Raw genomic sequence first — 22,792 nt, 5'->3', positions numbered from 1 at the left:
GTTTTAAATACTCATGTCCTAATGATTTCAGTCAATCACACCCTCCATCTTCATTATTTAATGAGTAAGAATTGAACTATAGAAGTGTTTAAAAGCCTTACGTCTCAAAGGAGCAATGTTTAAAAATAAAATCCCTCGAAAAAAGCTTTTCTTCACATTTTCTTTTGCAATCTTGTCAAAGCCAATTATTTTGAAACCACCGGAGACATAATTAAGTAATGAAAATGCTATATTACAATACTGAAAAGTAATCTGCTTTGTACTGCAATATATATATTTGGACAAAAATGTATATAGATCACCCATGGGAAGAATGGTTTCACAAACAGCCTCCAATTTTTTAAAAAAAGGTTTGAAATCAGAGTCAATGAATCGTGATTGTGGTTAGAAAGAGTCTGATCAGAGCACACAATAAAACACAAAGACTTTTGTCTTAAGCAAAACAAAACTCCTTTACTTTTCTAAACAGGGTAGGGTTACATGGATTAAAACAACAACACTTTTTTCTACATGACTAGTTCCCTAAAAAACTTGTTAGTTTGCACTAACAGGTATCTACAGGCTTAAAATCCATCTTTGCTCCTAAGAGCAGAGAGGCCTTGCATCTGGTCAGTGTAAGATCCAAACGTGACTGACTCTGCTGCCTCTTCTCAACAAGACAGCAATGAAAAACAATTGCAGGTACTTGACTTTTGGCATGTACTCAATGGCGATTTGCTGACCAATAGAATAAAGACACATTTGTTGTTAAATCATATTGCATCTGTATAAACAGTCAATACAAACAATTTAACCCTTTGCTGTCTGATAGAAACGAAACTCGCTATCTAATTCCCAACAAAAAGTTCATCTACAATTTTACACCAGCAAAATATAACTAATCCTTTCCCTTTTGGGGGCAGCTATATTTTGCTGAGTGATTGAAAACTGGAATAAATCCCTTGTGTATAGGTGGGTGTCCAACAACAACCAGGACAGAACAAAATCAGCTCCGGTTAATTTATCTTACAAGACTACTGAGCAAGGGAAATAACTATTGATCATTACTTGATACTGTAAACTTGTTGGCAGACCTAATCTTTGTCACTCTGTTTCTTCAAAATAGGCACCACTGACTCTCAACAAATTACCTGTAACAGAGTGCTACCTGGTGGGGGGGGGCTCTCTTGCTATAGCATCCTATGAAAGGATACAGGCTTTCCAAGGTGAGAGCTCCTGGAATTGGCTTTTGGTTCACTGCAGTGAGGTAAGATTATGGAGATCACTGAGGCAGGATTAGTATATAAACAACAAAGAAGATTTATTTATTTACAGGTTGGTTTTAAGGAACAGATCAGCAGCACAGGTCTCCAGATAGTCAAAGGAATACCTGAAGGGTTGCCAGGTCCCTCTTTGCCACTGGCTGGAAGTTTTTGGGGTGGAGCCTGAGGAGGGTGGGGTTTGGGAAGGGGAGGGACTTCAATGCCATAGAGTCCAATTCCCAAAGCAGCCATTTTTTCAATTTTCTCTATCGGCTGGAGATCAGTTGTAATAGCAGGAGATCTCCAGCTACTACCTGGAGGTTGGCAACCCTAAGTACCTGGCTGAGGCACGAAAGTTCAAGATAGTACTTCAGAGAGTTATTTGAACTCTCTTTACTGCTTATAGGTACAAATAGGCTTTCACTGACTAGCCACTAAGTTGATCCTCTCTCACACAGAGGATTCCACCAACACCAGCCTGGCTGTGGCTCAGTGGTAGAGCATCTGCTTGGCATGCAGAAGGTCCCAGGTTCAATCCCTGGCATCTCCAGTTAAAGGGACTAGGCAAGTAGGCAATGTGAAAGACCTCTGCCTGAGACCCTGGAGAGCCACTGCCGGTCTGAGTAGACAATACTGACTTTGATGGACCGAGGGTCTGATTCAGTATAAGGCAGCATATGTTCATAAGGACAGGCCTAACTATCCTTTCCTTTTATCCCTTAGAAGCTCCTTGATCAATTGATCTTGAGCAGCATAGGCCTAACTATCTGGTACTCTGTTCTCTCCCAGAGATAGAGCTAAACCACTCTGCCACAGTACCAGGCAGAGCTACCCGTCACTCTATCTGCTGTTGTGCTGAGCCAGACCTGGGCTCTCACTGCTGTCTCCCTGAGGCAGATCTGAACTCTCTTCCTCTGCTTCCCTCCAACATTCCCTCCCACTCCTCAAAGGTGACTGGATGCTGGAGCGGCACTCCAGTAGGCTCAGCTGAGTGGCTGTTTTTGCCCCCTTCAGGGGCAGGACAGCCTCCTGCCCGTCACGTCACTCCTCTCCTTGCCAGGGTTGTGCCCAACTGATGGCTTGGACCCCCAGGCAGGCAGGCTTTTGAGGTAAGACAGCTGCCACCTACTTTTTAATAAGGCTGCCATCATGCCACATTATTTTACTCCTTATTGGCTGGTTGAGGTGGCTCTGCCTCTTTTAGCCTTGTGAGTCCCTCAGACATGCCCATAAAATCAAAAAATGGCAGCAGTTTTCCCATAGTCTCCTGTCAGTGGTTGGACCCTGTTCCCCGCAGGTCTATGGGCCTGGGCAGGTGTCCAACCCTCAATGTGGGTAGGCAAAGGTTCATTTATAGCACTTTTATTTATTTCCCTAGAATGACATAGACAAATAGGACTGCAATATTGGGGGGTCAAGGCTGTCAAGATCTGAGGAGAACTTGTTTCTATTTAATTATAAACATGGAAGACCTAAAGCCATATGGTTGCTATTGAATCAAAGCAGAGGACCTCATCATTAATGGTGATGTAGAGGATTTTGAGTTGCTCAGGAGAAAGGCAGGCATGTAAATGTTTTAAATAAATAATAAATAGGGTGTTAAATAACAGCCAAAATAGTCTATCAACCACACTGGCTCACTGAGGATTTGCATGTACAGGTTTGCAGTACAGGAAATAGAATACACATAAGGATGCTCTATGCATTGTTTCTTTGTCTGGATCCTAGCATAGGTCCCAATGTTAGAATGGATCATCATTGGAATGTATCTGGTGAGTGAGACACTGGAGTCAGACCACTGGTCTGATTAGTCCAGCATTTTCTACTCTGGGAGCAACTCTTTTACAGTGCTGCTACTTGAGGCTATTTTAACTGCAGGTGCTGTGTATGGACTTGGGCACTTCTACATACAAAGCATGTGTTCTGCTACAGTGGTTCCCAACTTTTTGAGTATGGTGACCCACAAGTCCAAATGTATTTATGTTATTTGTTTAAAAGCATTTCCATGCCATCTTTCCACCTAAATAAGGTCTCCATTTACACGGTATGGTGACCCACTTTTAAAAAGAACATGAACAAATCAGTACAACTACAAAAGCCTGGGGCCCACTTTCACAGGCTTGGCAACCCGCTTTTGGGTCAGGACCACAGTGTGGGAAACACTGTTCTACTGTTGACCAGTGACTACCTCCATATATGTACTCACACATAAAAATTTCCTTCCAAAATAGTATATCTCACTACTGAATTCTGAGTGGCCTTTGTTCAAATCTTGCTCGAGTCTTAGATGAGCTTGAACAAGTCTATCCAGCACATACAAGGGCACATGCAAAGCCACAATTTCCAGTCCAGTGCTTAGAGAAATATGCTTTTGAAAAGACAAGTTTGTGTACAAAATGACACTCAGCCACCATTCCCTGTGTGATAAATTTGAACGATGCAACATTTCCAGACTACATTTATCTTACAGCACCACTACAGTGCCATCAAAAAGATATAATTATTTTTAACCTCTTTAGTGGCAACATCCAATCTTCTTACCATGCAGTAATTCCACTGATTTCAATCACTTTTATCTTGAAATAAGTCTCACTCATTTCTATGGGATGTGCTTGTTTAGAACCATGTCTTAGCCACTTCCCACAAGTGCATGGCAAATCAAGAAGAATCACAATAACCACACAACCTCATATTACTGACAGACTTACAGTACAGGGTGTAATGTGTTGTCCACACAAAATGTTCCACTACATTTTTCTTTCTATTTTCATCTATTCCTTTCCAAAAACACACAGCATGAAAAAACAGACTCACAAACAATAGCACAGGAAACAAATGGAGAGTAACATGTCATCTTTGACATGAACCACAAAGCTCTGGGCCCTCTGAATCCTCTAGGTGAGTCATATATAAACTCACTGTAATCTGCTATGGCTTCCAAACTATTTTAAGACTAGCATTTAGCTGTTGCTATAGTAGCAGTAAACCTTTTAAATCTTGCTTCCTGCAGAGGTGAAGCTGTCAATTACCCACTTTGGAATGTTAGTGGTGGGCTGTGTGACAGTCTGAAAAGCAAGAGCCAACATACTCAGCACTCCAAGCTAATGTCATTCAGTTTAACAAGAGTTTCCACAAGCAGGGGTTCATTTTCAGAAATGGGGATGAAACACACACCCACACACAATAAATTCTACCATGTGCATTTAACAGAGCATCAGTGGTAAGGTGTCAGGGTGATGAAGTGGATGGAGTGTTTGATTCAGACTGGTGAGGTTGGGGCTGCTTCCACCCAGGGACAGTTCCCCATTGTGCACTCATTGCTGCATTGTGGCAACAGGGGATCCACACATGTGTGTCCCCCAAGATCTCCTTACGCCCACCACCCCTACCCCACCTCCAGAGTGCTTTTTGCCTGCTTTTTAAATATATATATTTAAATTTTAATTATAATATATAATTAATTATATATATAATCAGTAATGAAGGCACAATAGCAATACCATTTTTTTAAGGGGCAAAAGCCCTGCTGGACACAATGTCAGATGTGGGCAGGAAGTCCCAGAAATCTGCACCTTCTCATCCACACTGTGAGCTAACCCACTTTGACACTGGTCTTTCTGAAAAGATCAGAGCAAAGCAGGTTTGGGAACCATTGGGGCAAATGAGGGGAGACCACACTGGAAACCAAAACAAACAACTGTAGGTCAATGTTGTGTGGATGCTCCAAAAACACCCACTTCAATCTGAGAGCCAGTGTAGAGCAACTCCTTCCAGTGGAAATAGCCTTGGTTTTGGATTCTTACTCCAAGCCATCCTCTCTGTCTCTCAGTGTAGCCTGCTTCACGTGCCATGATGAGCTCAGCGGATGACACTGAACATCTAGAAGAAAATCCATTGTACTTCTGTGCTACACAAGTACAGGTACATGCTAATATTTCAGCAACATTGTTTTTCTCTCTCAATTTTGTATCTATTAGCCACAGGCATCTGAGGCAACAGAACGGGGTGAGGGCTGGCAGTGCCCAGATTCACCATATGAATGAGGCAGTCAATAATTTCCACAGATAGATTTCCATCAGTGGAATGGAACTTTCTCACCTTCCCCATTCTGCTGCAGCCAAAAATGCTGCTCCTGGAGGATAGATGACTCATAGGAACAGCATGAGGGTCAAATTGGGTCTGTAGTGGCAGAGAGAATCAGCCAAAATCACACACACCCTTCCATTAAGTGGAAATTTACCCGGATCCAGCCGTATGAATGCAGTGTGAACAACTGGCAACATGGAGGCTGTTTCTAGTAGAATATGTAGACAACCCTACTAAAGTTCCTTGCTTGCATACTTATTTGATTAGGGCCCCTGTAGCCAGCACCAAAGATATTATATTGTAAAATGTACTTGGCACAGTTTCTGCAGAAATTATTTGAGATGCAGGTGCTCTGGAGGTACAAAGGCTTATCTTAATTATAAAGTATGTGGATGAGTATGTGGATTAACTTTCTACTGGAGACTGGCCAAGGCCTCGGCATCTTCTGGGCACATTGCAACGTTTTATTTAGATATTTATTTTGCTACTAAATTTACTCCAAGAGCAGCAGGGTAGTTTAACTTTTCTATTTACTTTACTAAAATCTGCTTTTAAACTGTTCATTTGTTGTGATGCTTCAACAATGTAATAGACATTAAAATATAAGAAATTCTGTTCTGGGCCAAACAGTACATAATGCAGAGGATTCATGATCAGAGTCCCCCAATGTGTATTTTAACTACAAAAATCAGCCACAGGCAGCCCAATATGGATCAGAGCCATGGTGTGGGGAAAGGGAGGATTAACTCCCCACCCATGCTATTCTCCTTATTGTCACTGAGCACCTGGGACTGTTGGAAGCCCTGAGAGAGAGAAAAACAAGCACAATATTGGGACCTGTCTTATTTTTCTCCCAGGACTTAAAGCAACATAGGGAGCTATTTTCAGTTGGGAGAACAGAGTGGGGAAAGCAGTAACTACAACTGCCTTCCCCAGCACTATAGCCCTGAGCTAAAATACAATCCTGGGAATCCATTCATGGATGTGAATACGAAGGCCTGCTGCTGTACAACCTCCTCTCATTTTAATCAGGCAAGCACCAACATTCTGATGGAAAATGTTCTTGCCTCCAGCTGTAGCTGAACCGAGCATCTTCGGTGTAATTAATGTTAACGGGCATATTCTTTTCCACTAGCACAGCAGATGTCCAACTTCAGTTAGCATACATTTGTCACTTAGTCCGCCACACATTTAGGACCTGATTCTGCGACTGACCTCTTTAGCACAGCAACACACGCAGGACTGGGTACTCCACTCCACCACAGCTGGGGTTAGTGCTGCTCTGCTAAAGCGTGCTGTAACGTTGCTAAGCATAGCAGAATAGGAACAAGGGCCTGTGCTGTGGAGAGGAAATGGGAGACAGTGGCTTCATATGATAAAGCTCATGGCTGGCTATAAATAGGGTTGGCAACCTCCAGGTACTAGCAGGTGATCTCCCGCTATTACAATTGATCTCCAGCCGATAGAGATCAGTTCCCTGGGAGAAAATGGCCGCTTTGGCAATTGGACTCTATTGTACTGAAGTCCCTCCCCTCCCCAAACCCTGCCCTCCTCAGGCTCCACCCCCAAAACCTCCCACCGGTGGCAAAGAGGGACTTGGCAACCCTAGCTATAAACAATAGGACATTGGGATACTCAAAAGTAAAAGGGCTGGAAGGAGAGATTCCTTTTCAGGGAATGATGCCAGGCCTCCAGGAAGAAATACTCTCATAGCTGCAGCAGTAGAAGGAGTACTTGTGTTGCCATAGCATGGCAGAATGGGACTATTATTCTATATATTGATTCTCTGAAACTGGTACCTTCAAATATGGAAAAAAGTAACCCGACCTTTTAAAATATATATTGGAAATTGTGCATGTTTGGGTCTGTTACTCTTGCTTCCTTGTTCAAAGTCCTTAATATTTTTATAAACACATTGTAAGGGGAACAAATGCCAGGTTGGATCAGGCCAAAGATCTATCTAGTCTAGCATCCTGTCTCCAGCAGAGACAGCAAAACATCCTGGAAGTCAAAAAGAGGGTATGCTGGAGTAGTGGCGGACCTACATTTTTGGGGCCCTGAAGCTTGAACTGTTATGGGGGCCCCTTCACAACGAGCAACAACAGGGCAACATCCAACAAGGTCCAAAGGGCCTTGCTGCCCTTGCAAGGACCTCAAGGCCCAAACAGTGGAGAACAGGGTGGTGGGGTGGAGTCCTTGAAAATGGGCCATAGAGTGATGAAATAAAACTACAGAGCTGTTAAGCCATGCACCAACAAAGGATCTGACAATCCAGCTGCCAAAATGTAGGCTGTGAATAGATTCTGGTGAGCTCAGTGAGCCCTTACAGCTGGGGGTTCGAGCACAGCAAGCCCCTGAGAAAATTATGAAATTTGACCAATGACAGGGACATTTTGAGGCCATATGAAATGGGTATTAGAGCATATTCTAAAGTAAATATTAAGTACCATCGGCTTATGATTCTATCACTTTAAAAACTTCATCGATTTTGTTGAGAAATTCACTCATTAAAAAAAAGTTGCTTCAGGGGGCCCCTCCAGGATTAGGGGTCCTGAAGCTTCAGCTTCATTAGTTTCACAGTAGATCCACCTCTGTGCTGGAGCCACTCACTGCTGTTTGTTATCAGAGGTATTTGTACTCTGGACATGTTTCCCTGTAAAAGGAAAAATAATTTACACTAAATGGAAGTATGGAATAAAAACTAAAAGCAAATGGGGATCATTTTTGGAGCTCAACTGATATCTAGTTCTGACCTGGATGGCCCAGGCTAGCCTTTTTGCAACCCCTTAGGTTTTTGAAGGCAAGAGACGAACAGAGATGGTTCACCATGGCCTGCATAGCAACCCTGGTCTTCCATCCAAGTACTGACCAGGTCTGTTGCTGCTTAACTTCTGAGATCTGGTGAGATCAGGCTAGCCTGGAGCATCCAGGTCAAGGTTTCTTTCCTGTGCAACAGGCAAATTGCTTAGTATGGTAAGACATTATTTATTTCATATGGGAGGAAATACTTCTCTGGGCACAATGCAGCGAATTACTTTTAAATCTTGTTGATTTCAATGAGGCGTAACTCTTATATTATCTCTAATGGAGCAACACTTAACGCTTCCCCACTGAAACCAAAGGCACTTTAAAGTTCTTGATTTTTGTTGGATGGTTTTCTATATGTGCTATTCTTAACGTGTTAGGTTAATAGCTGGGTAAATCTTACAAGTGGCTGCTTGAAACAACAATGTTTGACTGTTTTGCTATGCAGCACTTGAGAATTTTCATCCCTTTTGTCGCTTGCTGCATCGCAGTAAAAATAAGCAGATTATCCAAGAAAAGAAGATTAGAAATGCTTTAGAGAAGGGAGGAGGAGGAGAAGAGAAGACACTGGGTATATAAAAGAGAGAGCAGGAGTGTGAGCATTGGGCTTCTTGCTTCTATATTACACAAAGGTGGCTTTTTTCATCCCGTTTGGGTTTGGGCGAGTGAACGAGGACAGACCAGATAACATGTCTCGGGAGAAACTGGAAGCGCTTGTGAAAAACATGGAGATTATGCTCACTGAAGTGGAGCAACTAAAAATCCACTGCACGAAACAGGCAGAGGAAGTCAACCAGGTGGTTCTGGACCTACGCCGTGAAAACAAGGAGCTGACTCAGAAGTACGAGTACATCTGTCAGGATCTGAAGGAAGCCAAAGAGACCATTGCTCAACTGCAGGACACCAAATTTGCCTTTGAGTCCAAGGAACGGCAAGCACAAAAACTGAACCGACAGCTATGAAGCTGCAAGAGGATTGTGTGCATGTCCGTGTGCATGTTTTGAGGAACTTGGTATTTCCCTGATGAACATATGAGCAAATTAAAGTCTTGAACCACTGGATCAACAAACCATTTGACTGGCACTTTTAAAGCACCACTTGCCAGCTCTTCCCCATGTCCTTGAGCGGGCCAGGGGTTAGCATCATCAGTGGAGGTACAGGCAAGAAAAGTACGGACGAGTGTATATGTGTCACAAGTCTGTCAGTGCCAAGAGAGGCCTCTGAATTTTATCACTTTGAAAGGAGAATGGAACTCTCTGCATATGTGTGTGACTTCAAGTCGCAATCGACTTGAGGGAACCCCAGCAAGAGGCTTTCAAGGCAAATGAGAAACAGAGGTGGATTGCCATTGTTTTTCCTGCACAGCCTTCCTCGGCGGTCTCCCATTCAAGTACCAACCCTACTTAGATTCCAAGATCTGACAAGAACAGACAAGACCATGCCACCTTTCCACCCATGGAACTCTCTGTTGGACATCAAAATTTAGTGAGCAGAAGTAGCTATAAAGCCTATGCAAACTAACATCAAGTGTGCATTAGGAAAAAATACTGAAAAGGAGAACCAATTCTACTTCCAACTGCAGAGAAGAAAGGGATTGGGTGGCTGTTTGGTGTGTTTTTTTCCCCCAAAGATGAGGAAGGGACCATTCTCTTACCATCTATCATAGATTCTTCAGAGAAGATGCTATCTGGACTATCATTGAGCAGTAGAACCATCAGGTTTCATCTTTTGGTTTTTAACAGTGTTGGTGCCTGACTGACATGGACACACAAGGAGAGGTATCATATCAGCCTCAAGATTCTTGCTTGCTGCTGAGGATATGTGAGGCCAAGGATGGGAATAATTCAGTCTGAATTTCTGTTGCAAAACTGATTCAAAGTTTTGGTATTAGAACCAAACGTCTGATGTTTTCAGTGTATTTATAAGTAGAGACAACTGTCTATGGTCCAGAAACTAGTAGAAAATTGGGTAGAAAAGGAGATGGAGGATTATACCGTTTAAGACTTTTACAATTTCTCTCTTTTTAAAACAAGTCTGCTGTGGAAATATGATTGCTTGAGATATTTTATTGTAGAACAGGGCAGATACAGGTGGTCCCAATTGTGGTGCTGGTGAATTGAAGTAGACTTTTAGCTAGGGTTGCCAGGTCTCCCCTGGCCACCAACAGGGGGTGGGGGAGGTACATTTGATAGATCCAGGTTGGGAAACTCCTGGAGATTTGGGGATGGAGCCTGGAGAGGACAGAGACCTCAGTGGGGTACAATACCATAGAATCCACCCTCCAAAGCATCTATTTTCTCCAGGGGAACTGATCTCTGTAGTTGTAATTCCAGAGGCTCCTCAGATCCCATCTGGAGGCTGGCATCTCTATCTTTAGCATTTAGTTCCCACAGTTGAAACACTGAGCCTACTCTGGCCTTCCCACATTTCTATGGGGACAAGAATTGCCTGGAGAATCTGAGAGTTGGGTAACGAATGATGTTGTCCTAGGGGGGAAAGATACAATGCTGAACAGTACAAATGGGATATTGCTGCCTGATATTGCTGCCTAAAGTCCTTGTCCTTTACAGTGTTAGCAAGGCAAGGGGAGTCCAAAGTGGATAGCCAACTGGTTAAAGGCTAAGAATGGTTCCTCTATCATACGTCAGTGGTGACTTCATTGGAAATAGGATTATCTTGACTGAGCACAAAGTAATATGTGAGGTAAAAAGGTGGAAAAAAAACTTTGGTAAGTCTGAGTGGCATGTTAATTTGTAAATCAGCAGCCAGATCTGATCTTCTCTACCGTATGGCATTGGTGGACATTTTATTTATTTCATTTGAAGAAGTAATTGTCTGTTTGAACTGCAGCATAAGCGCCTGAAGGGGAAGGGATAATTAAGAGTTATTATGCTTTTTTAAAGCCAAGAAAAAGATGGGATTGTTCAGTTGGCTGTTTTGACTTGCCTGCAGCTGAAAAAAAGAAACACCGTGTCAACACATAAATGGAATACTGCTTATAGGGATGAAATCAGTCTGAGGCAAGTTGATCAAGGCTTTGCCACTGGTTTTAAAGGGAACACAGCCAGGCCTAGAGGGAAATGGTAGCTATTGTTATTGAAAGAGGAAACACTCATCTCACTCTTACCTTACTAAACAGGTATTTGACATTATTTGCAATGTTTTTCAAATCTGCAAACTCACTTTGGTCAGAGGTAATAGTGGAGCAAATCAAATGTTTATACACCATGGAGTGTGAGAGGGTGTTTTACCATTTCCTTACTGGACTACCTGTTACACTGCCTCTTTATTTTTCTTAATGAGACAGCATGAGATTGGACTCTATGCTAAGATTTTTGTTGGCAATGGCTTTTTGTATAATCTGAAGCAAAGCTTTACACTTCTCTATTGGTGGTTGTGCTTGCAGACCACTTGGTATTTCTATTCAACTTTCTTGCGGATATCTTTTGCTTTGTATTCACTGTAACTATGTTGTCCTAGTGTAATATCTTCCTAAAAGTCAAACTAGATCTTATGTTGTTGGCAACTGAGTCTAGGTTTCCCTGACCCAAGCAATGTTTCTTTCAGTCACACAGCAGCAGCAGGGATTGCCATTTAAAAAAAAAACTACATTCCCTGCAGCTGCTGTGTGACTGAAGGGAACATTACTTGAGTCAGGGAAACCCAGACACAACTTGCCAAACACATAGCATCTAGTTTGGCCCTAAGCATTTATTTTTCACTGGGAAATCTTTAATATGCCCTTCTCATTGTATGTGACATCTAGTAGACTGTAAGCCTGCAGGCAAAAAATATGTCTCATCTTTGTAAAGCACTTAATGGTCTGAGGCACCGAGTAAATAACAACATAATTAAAAAACATGGGCAAATTTTGGACTACCTTAATGCAAACAAAAATATCTTATTTTTTAATAAAAAGTTAATGGAGCAGACAGCTTTTAAGATAAAACGGGGGGGGGGGGTGGTCAAAGGGCATAGGCATATTTCCTTAGGCTGGAGAAAATTCCTCTAGCCAAAGGAGCTATTTTGTTGGAGGCAGAGTAACTTCAGTTGGAGGAAATCTTCAGACTTTGCTCACTGGAGTGGTAGGATACATGCCACAACTTCGTTCAAAAATAATTGTAGTTCGGGGAAGGCTTTAGCAGAGCTGTAGCCAACGTCTCACACTCGGTGGGGCTGCCACATTTGAAGGTGGGGTCAGAGCCAGCCCGCCCACCAGGTATACCTAGCCTATTGCCTTGGGTGCCAGCCTGTGCCCGCCCTGGAGAGGCACCAAAAGAGCCCACCCCCACCCCCCGCCGCCACCAAAGAACCCAGTCTGCCTTCCCTTGTCACTGGGATCAGCAGCCAGCACCACAGCATGGCAGTAGCAGACCTGCTGTCTGAGCTGTTTGCAAAGTGTGGCAAGCCAAACAGCAGGCAGGCCAGGGTGGTGCTATCATGCGCCTGGACAGAGCTGGGGCCTTCCTAGTGTAATATCTCTCCTCTCCCCCCACAATCCATATATACACACTTCCTTCCTCTTTGGCAAAGATTGCTTGCAAAATCATTATCTCTGCTTCCCACAAATCAGACATTCAGCAGTGGATTTGTGCTGGAAGAACCTGCCAGGGTTGCTTGAACGTCTCAAGCAGCCTCTCCAAAGTTCCAAAGAAGCCAGAACTGAACCAAAAAAATACCTTCTTTCACCCCACCAAATCCCACCTTGATCAGCCTAGAGAAAGTCCCTTCCTTCTCTCCCTGCCTCCCTCCAACTCTCACCACCATGTTCCTAAAAGGAGATGGATATGGTTGCCAACCTCCAGGTGTTCAGCAAATAACAACAGAAAGGCAAAATACCAAATATATGCAAAAGAATAGACGTTGTTGAAGAAATCCAAATAGTCAAGGTGTGATACACTGACTATACAAAACAAGGTACAATGGTACACAAGAATATAATATGATTCAAAAGTCCAAGCAAAGAAGTCGTATTCTAGGCCAAAACATAGTATGAAGTTGGTCTTCCAAAGAAGCTACCAAGGCAATCAGGCAGCATGCTGTGTAGCATACATTCTTGGACATAAATTTCTGCATAAAAGTTCCCTTGACCTGTATCAAGAATGCAATACAGGGATCCGGTAATCTTCCTGTTTTGATTTATGAATCTTCCTTAGGATACGACATGGTCTGCTTAGTAGCTAGTTCACGTGTCGGTGTGAGAGAAGTTCATATTATATTCTTGTGTATCATTGTTTTGTATAGTCACTGTATCAGACCTTGACTCTTTGGATTTCTTCAACGTCGATTCTTTTGCATATATTTGGTATTTTGCCTTTCTGTTGTTATTTGCTGACTACCTTAAGTGACAGCAGGCTAACATTGTTAATTCCTTAACCTCCAGGTGTTGGCTGGAGATCTCCTGCTATTATAACTGATCTCCAGCCGATAGTTCACCTGGAGAAAATAGCCGCTTTGGAATTGGACTCTATGGCATTGAAATCCCTCCCCTCTCCAAACCCCGCCCTCCTCAGGCTCCATCTCCCAGAATCTCCAGGTATTTCCCAACCCAGAGCTGGCAACCCTAGAGATGGACAACATGCCCACTTTCCCCTCCCCAATCCTCCTCCCCCCTTCATTGTAGGAGTCCAAGAAGAGCTGCCTGTCAGCCTGGATCCAGTTCATGCTGACTGTAAAGGAGAAATGGCTGATGCACTTTTCTGCTCAAGGAAACAGCCCAGTAGCTCCCCATATTGTCTCCTAGCTTATTGACTGCACCTGTGAGCCTCTATATAGATTAACACACTTCCCACCCCCTTGAATTTATTACGCTAAGTGCAATGATTTGAATCTAATATGGCAAGAGGCTTAAATGTCCTATGAAATAATTCAATACTGTGTACAAGTATGTTTATTCTTTATTTTGTTGTGGCTTGCAATATCCCTACAGCTAATCAGGGCTATAGTTAGTGATGCTTTGTCATGACCATGTACAATGAATGTTATTGAATATTTATAGATTCTTCTAAGATCAAATGACTGATGAAGCCTTTGGCAGAAACAGACTTCTAATTTGTATCCAGAACGACCGTCTCCTTCTTTGCTCTCTTTTGTACCTTTTTGATCCATTTTGGATCATTGTTCAGCATCCACACTTACCTGACCACCAGTCTTCTTCACGTCTTGTTGGATTTCTCTATCTTATTTACCCCCATGTGAGGTTGGACTGTAATGTTTGTCTACATGTATGCTTAGACACTATACAGATTGCTATACATTGTAGCATTTCGTGAATGGTTCTTGTCTATTTCATTATATATCGTTCCATTCTTTAGCCTTGTGTTGTTATTTTCGTTCATACATTGCTTTTTACAACACCAATTGGAGGTTGGCAACCCACTGGACAAACAACACAACTGAAATCAGTCACAATACAGAAATATTCTCAAAGCTCCTGAACACAGCAGTACAACAATAAATTGACCACTTGCTGGAAATAATTAGACTAAATTAATTTACTTAAAATGACCATATCAGGAGAAAGTGTGGTGATAAAGAATTTTCTTACAGGCCTTAGAGAAGGCCATTGAAGTTGCTGCTTTCTCGGCTGCCTCTGATAATTTGTTTCATAGAAAGGGGCAGCAACCAAAAAAACCCCTCATGAACAGAAAGAGTAGAAGGCACCACTCAAGGAAGTGGAATCTGAGGCAAGGAACTGCTGCCACATGTGGAACAAGGTACATGAGAAGTTAGTCATCTATGCCCAACTGTATGGTAACATTACCACAGTTCTAGTCACTGGCTATCCATCTGTGAATGAAAAACAAGGAGAGACAGAGGGATATGAGAAAGGTCTTAACATATAGGGTTCTAAACAGCCACCACAAACATTTTACCTTTACTTTTTCAAAGGTTTTATTCCAGATACTGTGTAAGAGTATCCTGGGATTCAAATCAGCCTTGGGATGGGATGGATGGGATTTGGACTGAGGCTATAGTGATGATGTGGGAGGAAGTCTCCCATTTCTTTCCCAGTTTCAGTTGTAAACGTACCAAGTAAACATGTACCTAGAGGCTTCCCCTACCATGGAGTAAATACAACGCCTTGAGCCAAATTCTCCTGCTTTAGTTCTTTACTGGAAATCCTAATCATAGACCTCCCAGGTTACATCTAGTTTGGCCCTAAGGCAGAACATTACAAGATATATCTGATTAACATCAAGCTCAACCACAGCTGAGGCAAGCCTGGGTATCTCACACATAATAGAATGAGTAGGAAGGTGAGTCCTGAGGTAATACAATTAATTTTATCATAGGAGGAGGGGGATGCCATGTTTTCCAGTGCTCACCTACATATAAGAATAAACCTGAGACAACTTTCTCCCTGCAGTATTAAATTTTTACTTCCTTGGAGCTTTTACGTGAGGAGCTTTTATAAATACCACTGCCTGCCAGCAGTCTGGAGTGATGGAGTCCATTCTACCAACTGAGGACTCAACAGTGGGGAGCAAGAGGGAGGAACTGCCGCTCTAAATGGTATTCCCCTCATTTGCAGCATTTCAGAAAGGGTTTTCAAAACTGCCAAGGACAGGCAACCACTTATAGAGCAGTCAAAATGGAGTGTTTCTGGGGGAAAAGAAAAGCTGGTTCCTAGCAATTATTGCTTCCTTGGTTGTGGTGTAGATTCTGCTGTCCTCCTCACTTGTGCAGCCACAAGTCAACTAGTGGACTCAAAAACATGTAGAACATGAAAAAGTGCAACTTTATACAGCAATAAATCCAGCAAAAATAGGACATGCAAAACAGCCCCATGTCTTGCAAACTTGATGAAACAGCACCATAATCCAAAAAGGAGGAAAAGTTTCTTGCTTCGTGCAAAGCCTCCCCCTGGCCCCATACTAGTGTGGTGTAGTCATGGTTAAGAGTGGTGGAGTCTAATCTTAGGGTTGCCAACCTCCAGGTGGTGGCTTGAGATCTCCTGCTATTACAACTGATCTCCAGCCAATAGAGATCAGTTCACTTGGAGAAATTGGCCACTTTGGCAATTGGACTCTATGACACTGAAGTCCCTCCCCTCCCCAAAGCCCCACCCTCCTCAGGCTCCACCCCAAAACCTACCACCAGTAGCAAAGAGGGACCTGGCAACCCTATCTACCGGTAAACTGGAGAACCGGATTTGATTCCCCACTCCTCCACATGAAGCCTGCTGGGTGACCTTGGGACAGTCACCATTCTCTCAGAACTCTTTCAGGCCCACATACCACACAAGGTGCCTGTTGTGGGGGGGAAGGTGAATGTAAGCCACTTTTAGTCTCTTTAAGGTAGAGAAAAGTGGGGTATAAAAATCTACTCTTCTTCTACTTCCAAACATCTAATAGAAGTACCTCCAATTCAGTTACATTCTTAGGCGATGTGTCTTGTCAACAGGGAGGTCCACGTTATTTAGTTACGTGTCAGGCTTGCTTGGGTAAATACTCCTTTTGTCAACCTGGTTTCCATAAACAAATAAATAATTCTGTCCTTCCTAGGGTTGTCAACCTCCAGGTGGTGGCTGGAGATCTCCCTCTATTACAACTGATCGCCAGAGAACAGAGATCTGTTCACATGAAGAAAATCACCACGTTGGAAGGTGGGCTCTATGGCATTATACCCTATTGAAGTCCCTACTCTCCCCAAACACTGCCCTCCTCAGGCTCTACCTCCAAAATCTCCAGGTATTTCTCAACCCGGAGCTGGCAACCATAGTCCTTCCTCCACTTTTGGTTTGTACTGTTTGGCCCACGCAGTGATCTTGTTTTGTACAAGCTCTTCCCCTTCCAGTCACTCAGAGAATGGAAGGAAGAAAGTAGCTTCTTCAGTTGTGCTGCCATATCCACCAATCCAAGGAGCATCTCTGGTGGGCACACAAGAGAGGGCATTTTTGGTGGCAGCGCCACAATTATGGAACAGTCTCCACAGGGAGGTATGCCTGAACCCCTCACTGTCGATCTTCAAAAGGCAGTTGAAGACAGTTTTAGTTAGGACTGCATTTGACTGATTTAGTTTTTATTTATTGGCAGTCATAATTGGAGTTTTTAAATTATCTATTATATGTTTTATTGATATTTTAATTGTGTTTTTTTAACAATAGTTTTATTTAAATTCTAAGCCACCTTGAGTTTTGCAAGACAGAAAGGCATCTAATAATTTTTTTAAATATCTCTGATATTTTTGTCCTTCAAGTAGTACGGTGTTATTATGATCTTTTTAAGATATAGAGTACCTGTTCCTGGTACTTAATAAGCCGGGTCTACATCAAAACCACACAAGAATGGCCTTTCCTGTCATAGGAGTCCATCTGGAAACAGGATGCAAAAGACACAGCAACAAAGTCTTTGTTAAAAGTTCAAAGTTTTCAGCTTGCATTGTCAGTTCTCACAGAAGGCTTGTATCCCTAAGGAGTGCCTCTTAATTCAATTAGATGTTGTCTTTCAGCAGTGCCTAACTTAGCAGTAGGCAACAGCTGTTTCTCGGATGGAACCTGGCTAGCCTCCAGTATGGCTAGTCAGATTCCTCATCCTCAACTTTCCAGCATAGCTTAATCATTTAAGATCTCTGGAGAGACCACCACTGAAAAGAAACTTAGGGAATAACAGGTTTATTATAATGCCTGTTCCATGTTTTTGCCTGTACGGTATTAGTTACAATAATTATGTTTTTCTTCTTCAGTATTGTTTTCAGATGAGAGGCTCCTTGAGAGCTTGCTTTAAGAGGGCCTTATTTTTTTCTGTTGTTTTGAAAAGGATCTAACCTCTTTCACACAGAGCGTTTGCCCCACCTTCCAACTGCAGCAGGTTCTGGTTTGTTTCATTTTGCTTCCACAAAATGTCATTCTCTGGAATGATCAGCAAGATGTGTATGGCTCCTTTCTGGGACAGAATAAAAAAAACACCCCCTTTGCCCCATCTCAAAGCAGTAATAGCAGGGTGACTATGGGCCACCTTCTCTTTGGCAGGAACATCAGTTGACTCTTCTAGTTTAAAGATGCCCCTGTCGTGTAAATGATCCGCAGAACCTCTCTCTCCCTCACTGCCTCTCTTGCTGTCACCTCGCATGACTGAAAAACATACAGCATCATCAGTGTTAGATATTACAACTGATATTTTTGGAGATTTCTAGAAAGTACCAATTGTCTTTTATAGTGATTAATTGTGGAATATTAAATATTTTTTAAAAGATCCCATCAAGAGGCCATCTTCAGCCTGACCTTACAAATCATAAGACATGGACAATTTGCACCTTTGCAATACTAAGTTACCACATTGTTGCAAAAGGACTCCTAAGAAATAGTCTGGACGACTGATTTTAATTCAGCTCTGAGGCTTCATCAGAGGGGATCTAATGAAATATAAGGAAAAATAAAAACCTTTAAAGCATTAATTAAAAGGCACACTTGTAAAAGACAGAAAAAAACCTGAGCAGAAACAACCACAAAAATGTCAGGGAGTGAGGCAGGGTTGCCAACCTCCAGGTGGTCGCTGGCGATCTCCTGCTATTACAACTGATCTCCAGGTGACCGGGATCCGGTCACCTGGAGAAAAGGGCCACTTTGGAAGGTGGACTCTATGGTATTATACCCCATTGAAGTCCCTTCCATCCCCTAACCCCACCCTCCTCAGGCTCTACCCAAAAAATCTCCAGGTATTTCCCAACTCGGAGCTGGCAATCCTAGAGTGTGGTTATGTATAACAGTACCTCTAACATTTCAAGCAGAAATCCTGTTTAACAGGATGCCTTTTTAAATGAATACATTGTTTTAAAAAATGTACTTGCATGCACTCTGCAGTCACACATCGTGAAGATTCTTGTACAGTGGGTTGCAGCTGCTGCCAAAGCACTGTTTTTAAGATCTGCGCAGCCAATCAGATCTCCAGTGGCCAATCCGAAGCCCTGCTGAGCAAAAGCCCTATCTGGCCCCACTAGTTTCTAAAAAATACTTGGCGGGCACCAGGAAAGGTGGTGGTGGGTGTCATGGTGTCCACAGGCACCACCGGCTTGCCAACTCAGGGTTGGGAAATTCCTGGAGAATTGGGAGTGGATCCTGGGCAAGGCAGGATTTGGGATGGGTTGGGATCTCAGCGGGGTATAATGCCATACAGTTCACCTTCCAAAGCAGCCTTTTTTCCCCCAGGGGAACTGTTCTCTGTAGTATGAAAATCAGTTTTAATTCTGGGATATCTCAAGGCTGCACTTGAAGGCTGGCAACCTCTGCATTAGTCCAACCTGTGATATTGTTTGATGCCTTTGGTATGTGTGTCAGAAGAAGTCCCCTCAGAAATTCCCCAAAGCTTTATCACATGGCTTTGTCCCCCCCCTCCCTCAATGCAGTGTAGCCTGGTTTCCTCACATAAGACAAGCAGGTGAGCGGTCACCCCTAGTAATCTTTTCCCCAATGGACTATATGATCCCAATACATCTTTAAATAAAAGTGCAATTAAAGATTAACATGCTAAAAATGCAGATCATTCAGACAAGCAATGATGATTTGGGCTCATTGCTATGAAGCATTGCTCCCATCAGCATTGTGTGTGAACAGCCTCATTTCTTTCCCAGCTCTTTGGTTTATAGGGATTTTGTTTGTAAGCTATGGATTAAAATAGGAAGGGATTCCTCAAACACAGACTGGTATATTGCTGCTTTAGACTTGTCTCTGCGTATTCGCCAGACTACGACAATGTTCAGTCCCAAGTAGAGTTACCAGCTCCAGGTTGGGAAATACCTGGAGGTTTTGGGGGTAGAGTCTGAGGAGGGCAGGGTTTGGAGAGGGGAGGGACTTCAATGCCATAGAATCCAATTGCCAAATTTTCTCTAGGGGATCTGATTTCTATCAGCTGGAGATCAATTGTAATAGTGGGAGATCTCCAGCCAACGCCTGGAGGTTGGCAACCCTAGTCCCTAGGTTTGAGTCACTTAAATGCACAGATGGATCTAGTCATGAACAAGATTTAGGATTGTTTATGTTCCTAGCTTCAAAGTGTGGGAGGGGTGAGTTTGAATATGAACTTTGGTGTAGGGAAAGGAAATGTGTTTTTTTTTTAAAGAGTAATTATTTAGACTTAGGGACTTTCATGGACATTAGAAACAATGGCTGCAATTATAGATTGTTCCAGCTGTTTGTCTCTCTGATGACATGCCTTTTGATGTGCAGCCTGTGGCTAAAATAAAACTTGGTTAAGAACAGCCCCACCCTAATAACTTTCATCAACTGATTTTGTTTTAAAAAGAGGCTCATGCTAAAGAACTGGAAATCTTTCAAAAGCTGGTGCTTCCATATGTGCACGGTTACAATTCTAGCTTTTAAAAAGCAAAACAGGAAATCTATGGAGGAACTTTTTTGTGTGGCAGAAGGGGTTAAATGAAACCCAACTCTCCTTTTCCTGTGCAGTAAAGGATTAGTAACCAAACAGAAAGCGGGGGGGGGGGGGACGGTGTTACAGCCACTGATTCAACTGGAAGTCTGGACATTTGAGCGGAGCTCCAGGGAGGCTTCGCTGCTTCTTGCTGTCATCTGCAAACAGGCACCTGGGTCAGGTAAATCTTAGTTTTGTATTATTCGCTGTTTGGTTCTTTGCCTTTCACTTATCTAAGTACCTTTGCTTCTTCCGAAGGGAGCTCTGTTTTTCAACCATGGACATGTGTGTTTCAAACAGCCTGATTAAGTTTTAAAAGTGAGAGGGGGAAGAAAGCATTGTGTTGAGTGAAGCCTTATAATTGCAGTCATTAGATTTATTGCAAAGTGGGGAGGGAAGAAGGAGATTTCGTATGGTAAATAAGTGTTAACTTGTTCACATGGTAAATAAGTGTTAACTTGTTCACATGCCATTTCAGGATTTAAATGTAATCAAAGAGCTAGAATGATATTTGGAGTGGTTGTAAGTTATTAGCTTGAACTCTCTTTCTTTGCATTAGCAGATTTTGCATGAGTAGGATACTGATGAGGGAATTCTTAAAAGTAATCTTAAATCATGGGATGATTACACCAATAATTCAGTTGGTTTCTTGCCTATATTCAGTGTTCATTTGGTTGAATGGGTATACCCGGGTGCCTTGAGAGAGCAACAGGAATGCGTAATTCAGATTTTAGTCACTTGAAAATCTGTAGTTGTTCTTGAGCGCCAGCAGCTTGGCTTAGTTCTACTTGGCTTAGCTCAGTGTGTGGTGGGTGGCATCATCCATCCAGTCTTGTTGCCATAGACTGTTGTTGTTTTTTTAAGTCATGATGCCACAGGGTAAATTGGTCACATAAAGAAGCCCACAGAAGCCCACCTACGTGCATGCTTGATCTGGTGAACAGTATCAATGGAAACTTGTATAGAAGGAGGATCAGGTCCCTTTCTGCCTTTTGCTGCGTGGCTGTTGCTGTTACTAAAAAGTCAACAGACCAGCTAAGAAAGTCTTCTTGAAATGAGTACCAACAAGTCTTCTTTAAGGTTCGGCAAGACTGTCACATTTTTATTCTGCCATTTCTCAAGGAATTTAGGGATGGTATATGTGGTTCCCCCTCTCTATTTTATCTTCACAACAACCCTGCTAGGCAGAGGTGTGACTGATCAAGGTCACTCAATGAGCTTTATGGCTGAGTGTGGATTTAAATCGTGGTCTCCATAGTCACTCTAACTCAGTGGTTCCCAACCTTTTTTAAGTCGCGACCCCCTTTTACAATTGCCAAGTAACCTGCGACCCCCGCCACATTTGCATAAAGCCATAAAATGACATTTTCAATAGGATAAACACATTAAAAATAGATTTTTCAGAATATAATTCCAAAGTAATACTTAATTAACTAATTTCATTAAATAATTAATTAATATTTAATGCGATGGTGTGCTTGCATCTGGGTAACCAGCTTCAAAATTCGTGCCTGGGTGTTTGTTAAAGCCAACCTCATGTCATCCTCAACATTTAGTCTGTTTCTTGCCTTTGTTTTGATATGAAGAAATGTTGAAAATCCACTCTCGCAGAGATATGTAGAGGCAAATGGAATTAAAACTCGGAAGGCAAGCATGGTGACATTTGGATATGATTGATACATAGCACACCAGAACTGAGTCACAATTTTGATCAGAGAATTAAGTATTGCTTGCAGAGGAGCTGGAAGAGTCTTACTGGCAAGACTTAATATATCGCTGGGAATACATAATGCGAGGCCACTTATGCCTGGGAGGTTTTGCCTTTTGGATTTGCCATTCTCTAGATGCGCATTTCCCCTATCCGAATTCTCAAAACTCTGCACGGGGGCTGATTGTTGAGTTTTGAGAATCCGGATGGGGGGAAAGTGCATCCAGAGAGCAGCAAATCCCAGGCGCAACCTCCCCGGCATAAAAGGCCCAAGACGGAGGAGCAGAGGAGGGGGGAAGCAGAAGGAGGGGTGCCGTTTCCCGAGGTGAGTCTGGGGCAGCGTCAGGGCGAACGTGGCAGAGCCGGGCACGCCCTCCTGCCCCCTCCCACCTGTAAGGCTCCCCGCCCGGCTTGGCTTTCCCACCCTAGCGGTGGGAATGGGAGAAAGCAGCGTTGGAACTGGCCAGCGTAATAGCTGCTGGGGAAGGGGGGATAATGGTTTGCCAACTCTAGCGAGGGAAGCGGTGCAAATGCCGGGCTTGTCCCCCTCAGAGCCCAGTCAAGCCCAGGCTTGAGGAGCTGTG

General features: G+C 43.0%; 1 protein-coding gene across 1 annotated transcript in view; it reads left to right on the top strand.

Annotated features, from left to right (window-relative positions):
- Positions 1 to 20,594: 20,594 nt before the first annotated feature.
- PAPLN (papilin, proteoglycan like sulfated glycoprotein) overlaps positions 20,595 to 22,792 on the top strand; it is a gene marked incomplete at its 5' end in the record, with an annotated part of 83,315 nt that continues 81,117 nt past the window's right edge. Inside the window, one exon of the mRNA XM_056851901.1 lies at positions 20,595 to 20,681. Within this exon, the coding sequence (XP_056707879.1) occupies positions 20,595 to 20,681 (87 nt within the window). The remainder of the gene's footprint in view (positions 20,682 to 22,792) is intronic.

This window comes from Euleptes europaea, chromosome 6 (assembly GCF_029931775.1).
Source record: "Euleptes europaea isolate rEulEur1 chromosome 6, rEulEur1.hap1, whole genome shotgun sequence".
NCBI classification, from domain to species: Eukaryota; Metazoa; Chordata; class Lepidosauria; order Squamata; family Sphaerodactylidae; genus Euleptes; species Euleptes europaea.
This window is presented reverse-complemented; position numbering and strand designations above follow the sequence as displayed.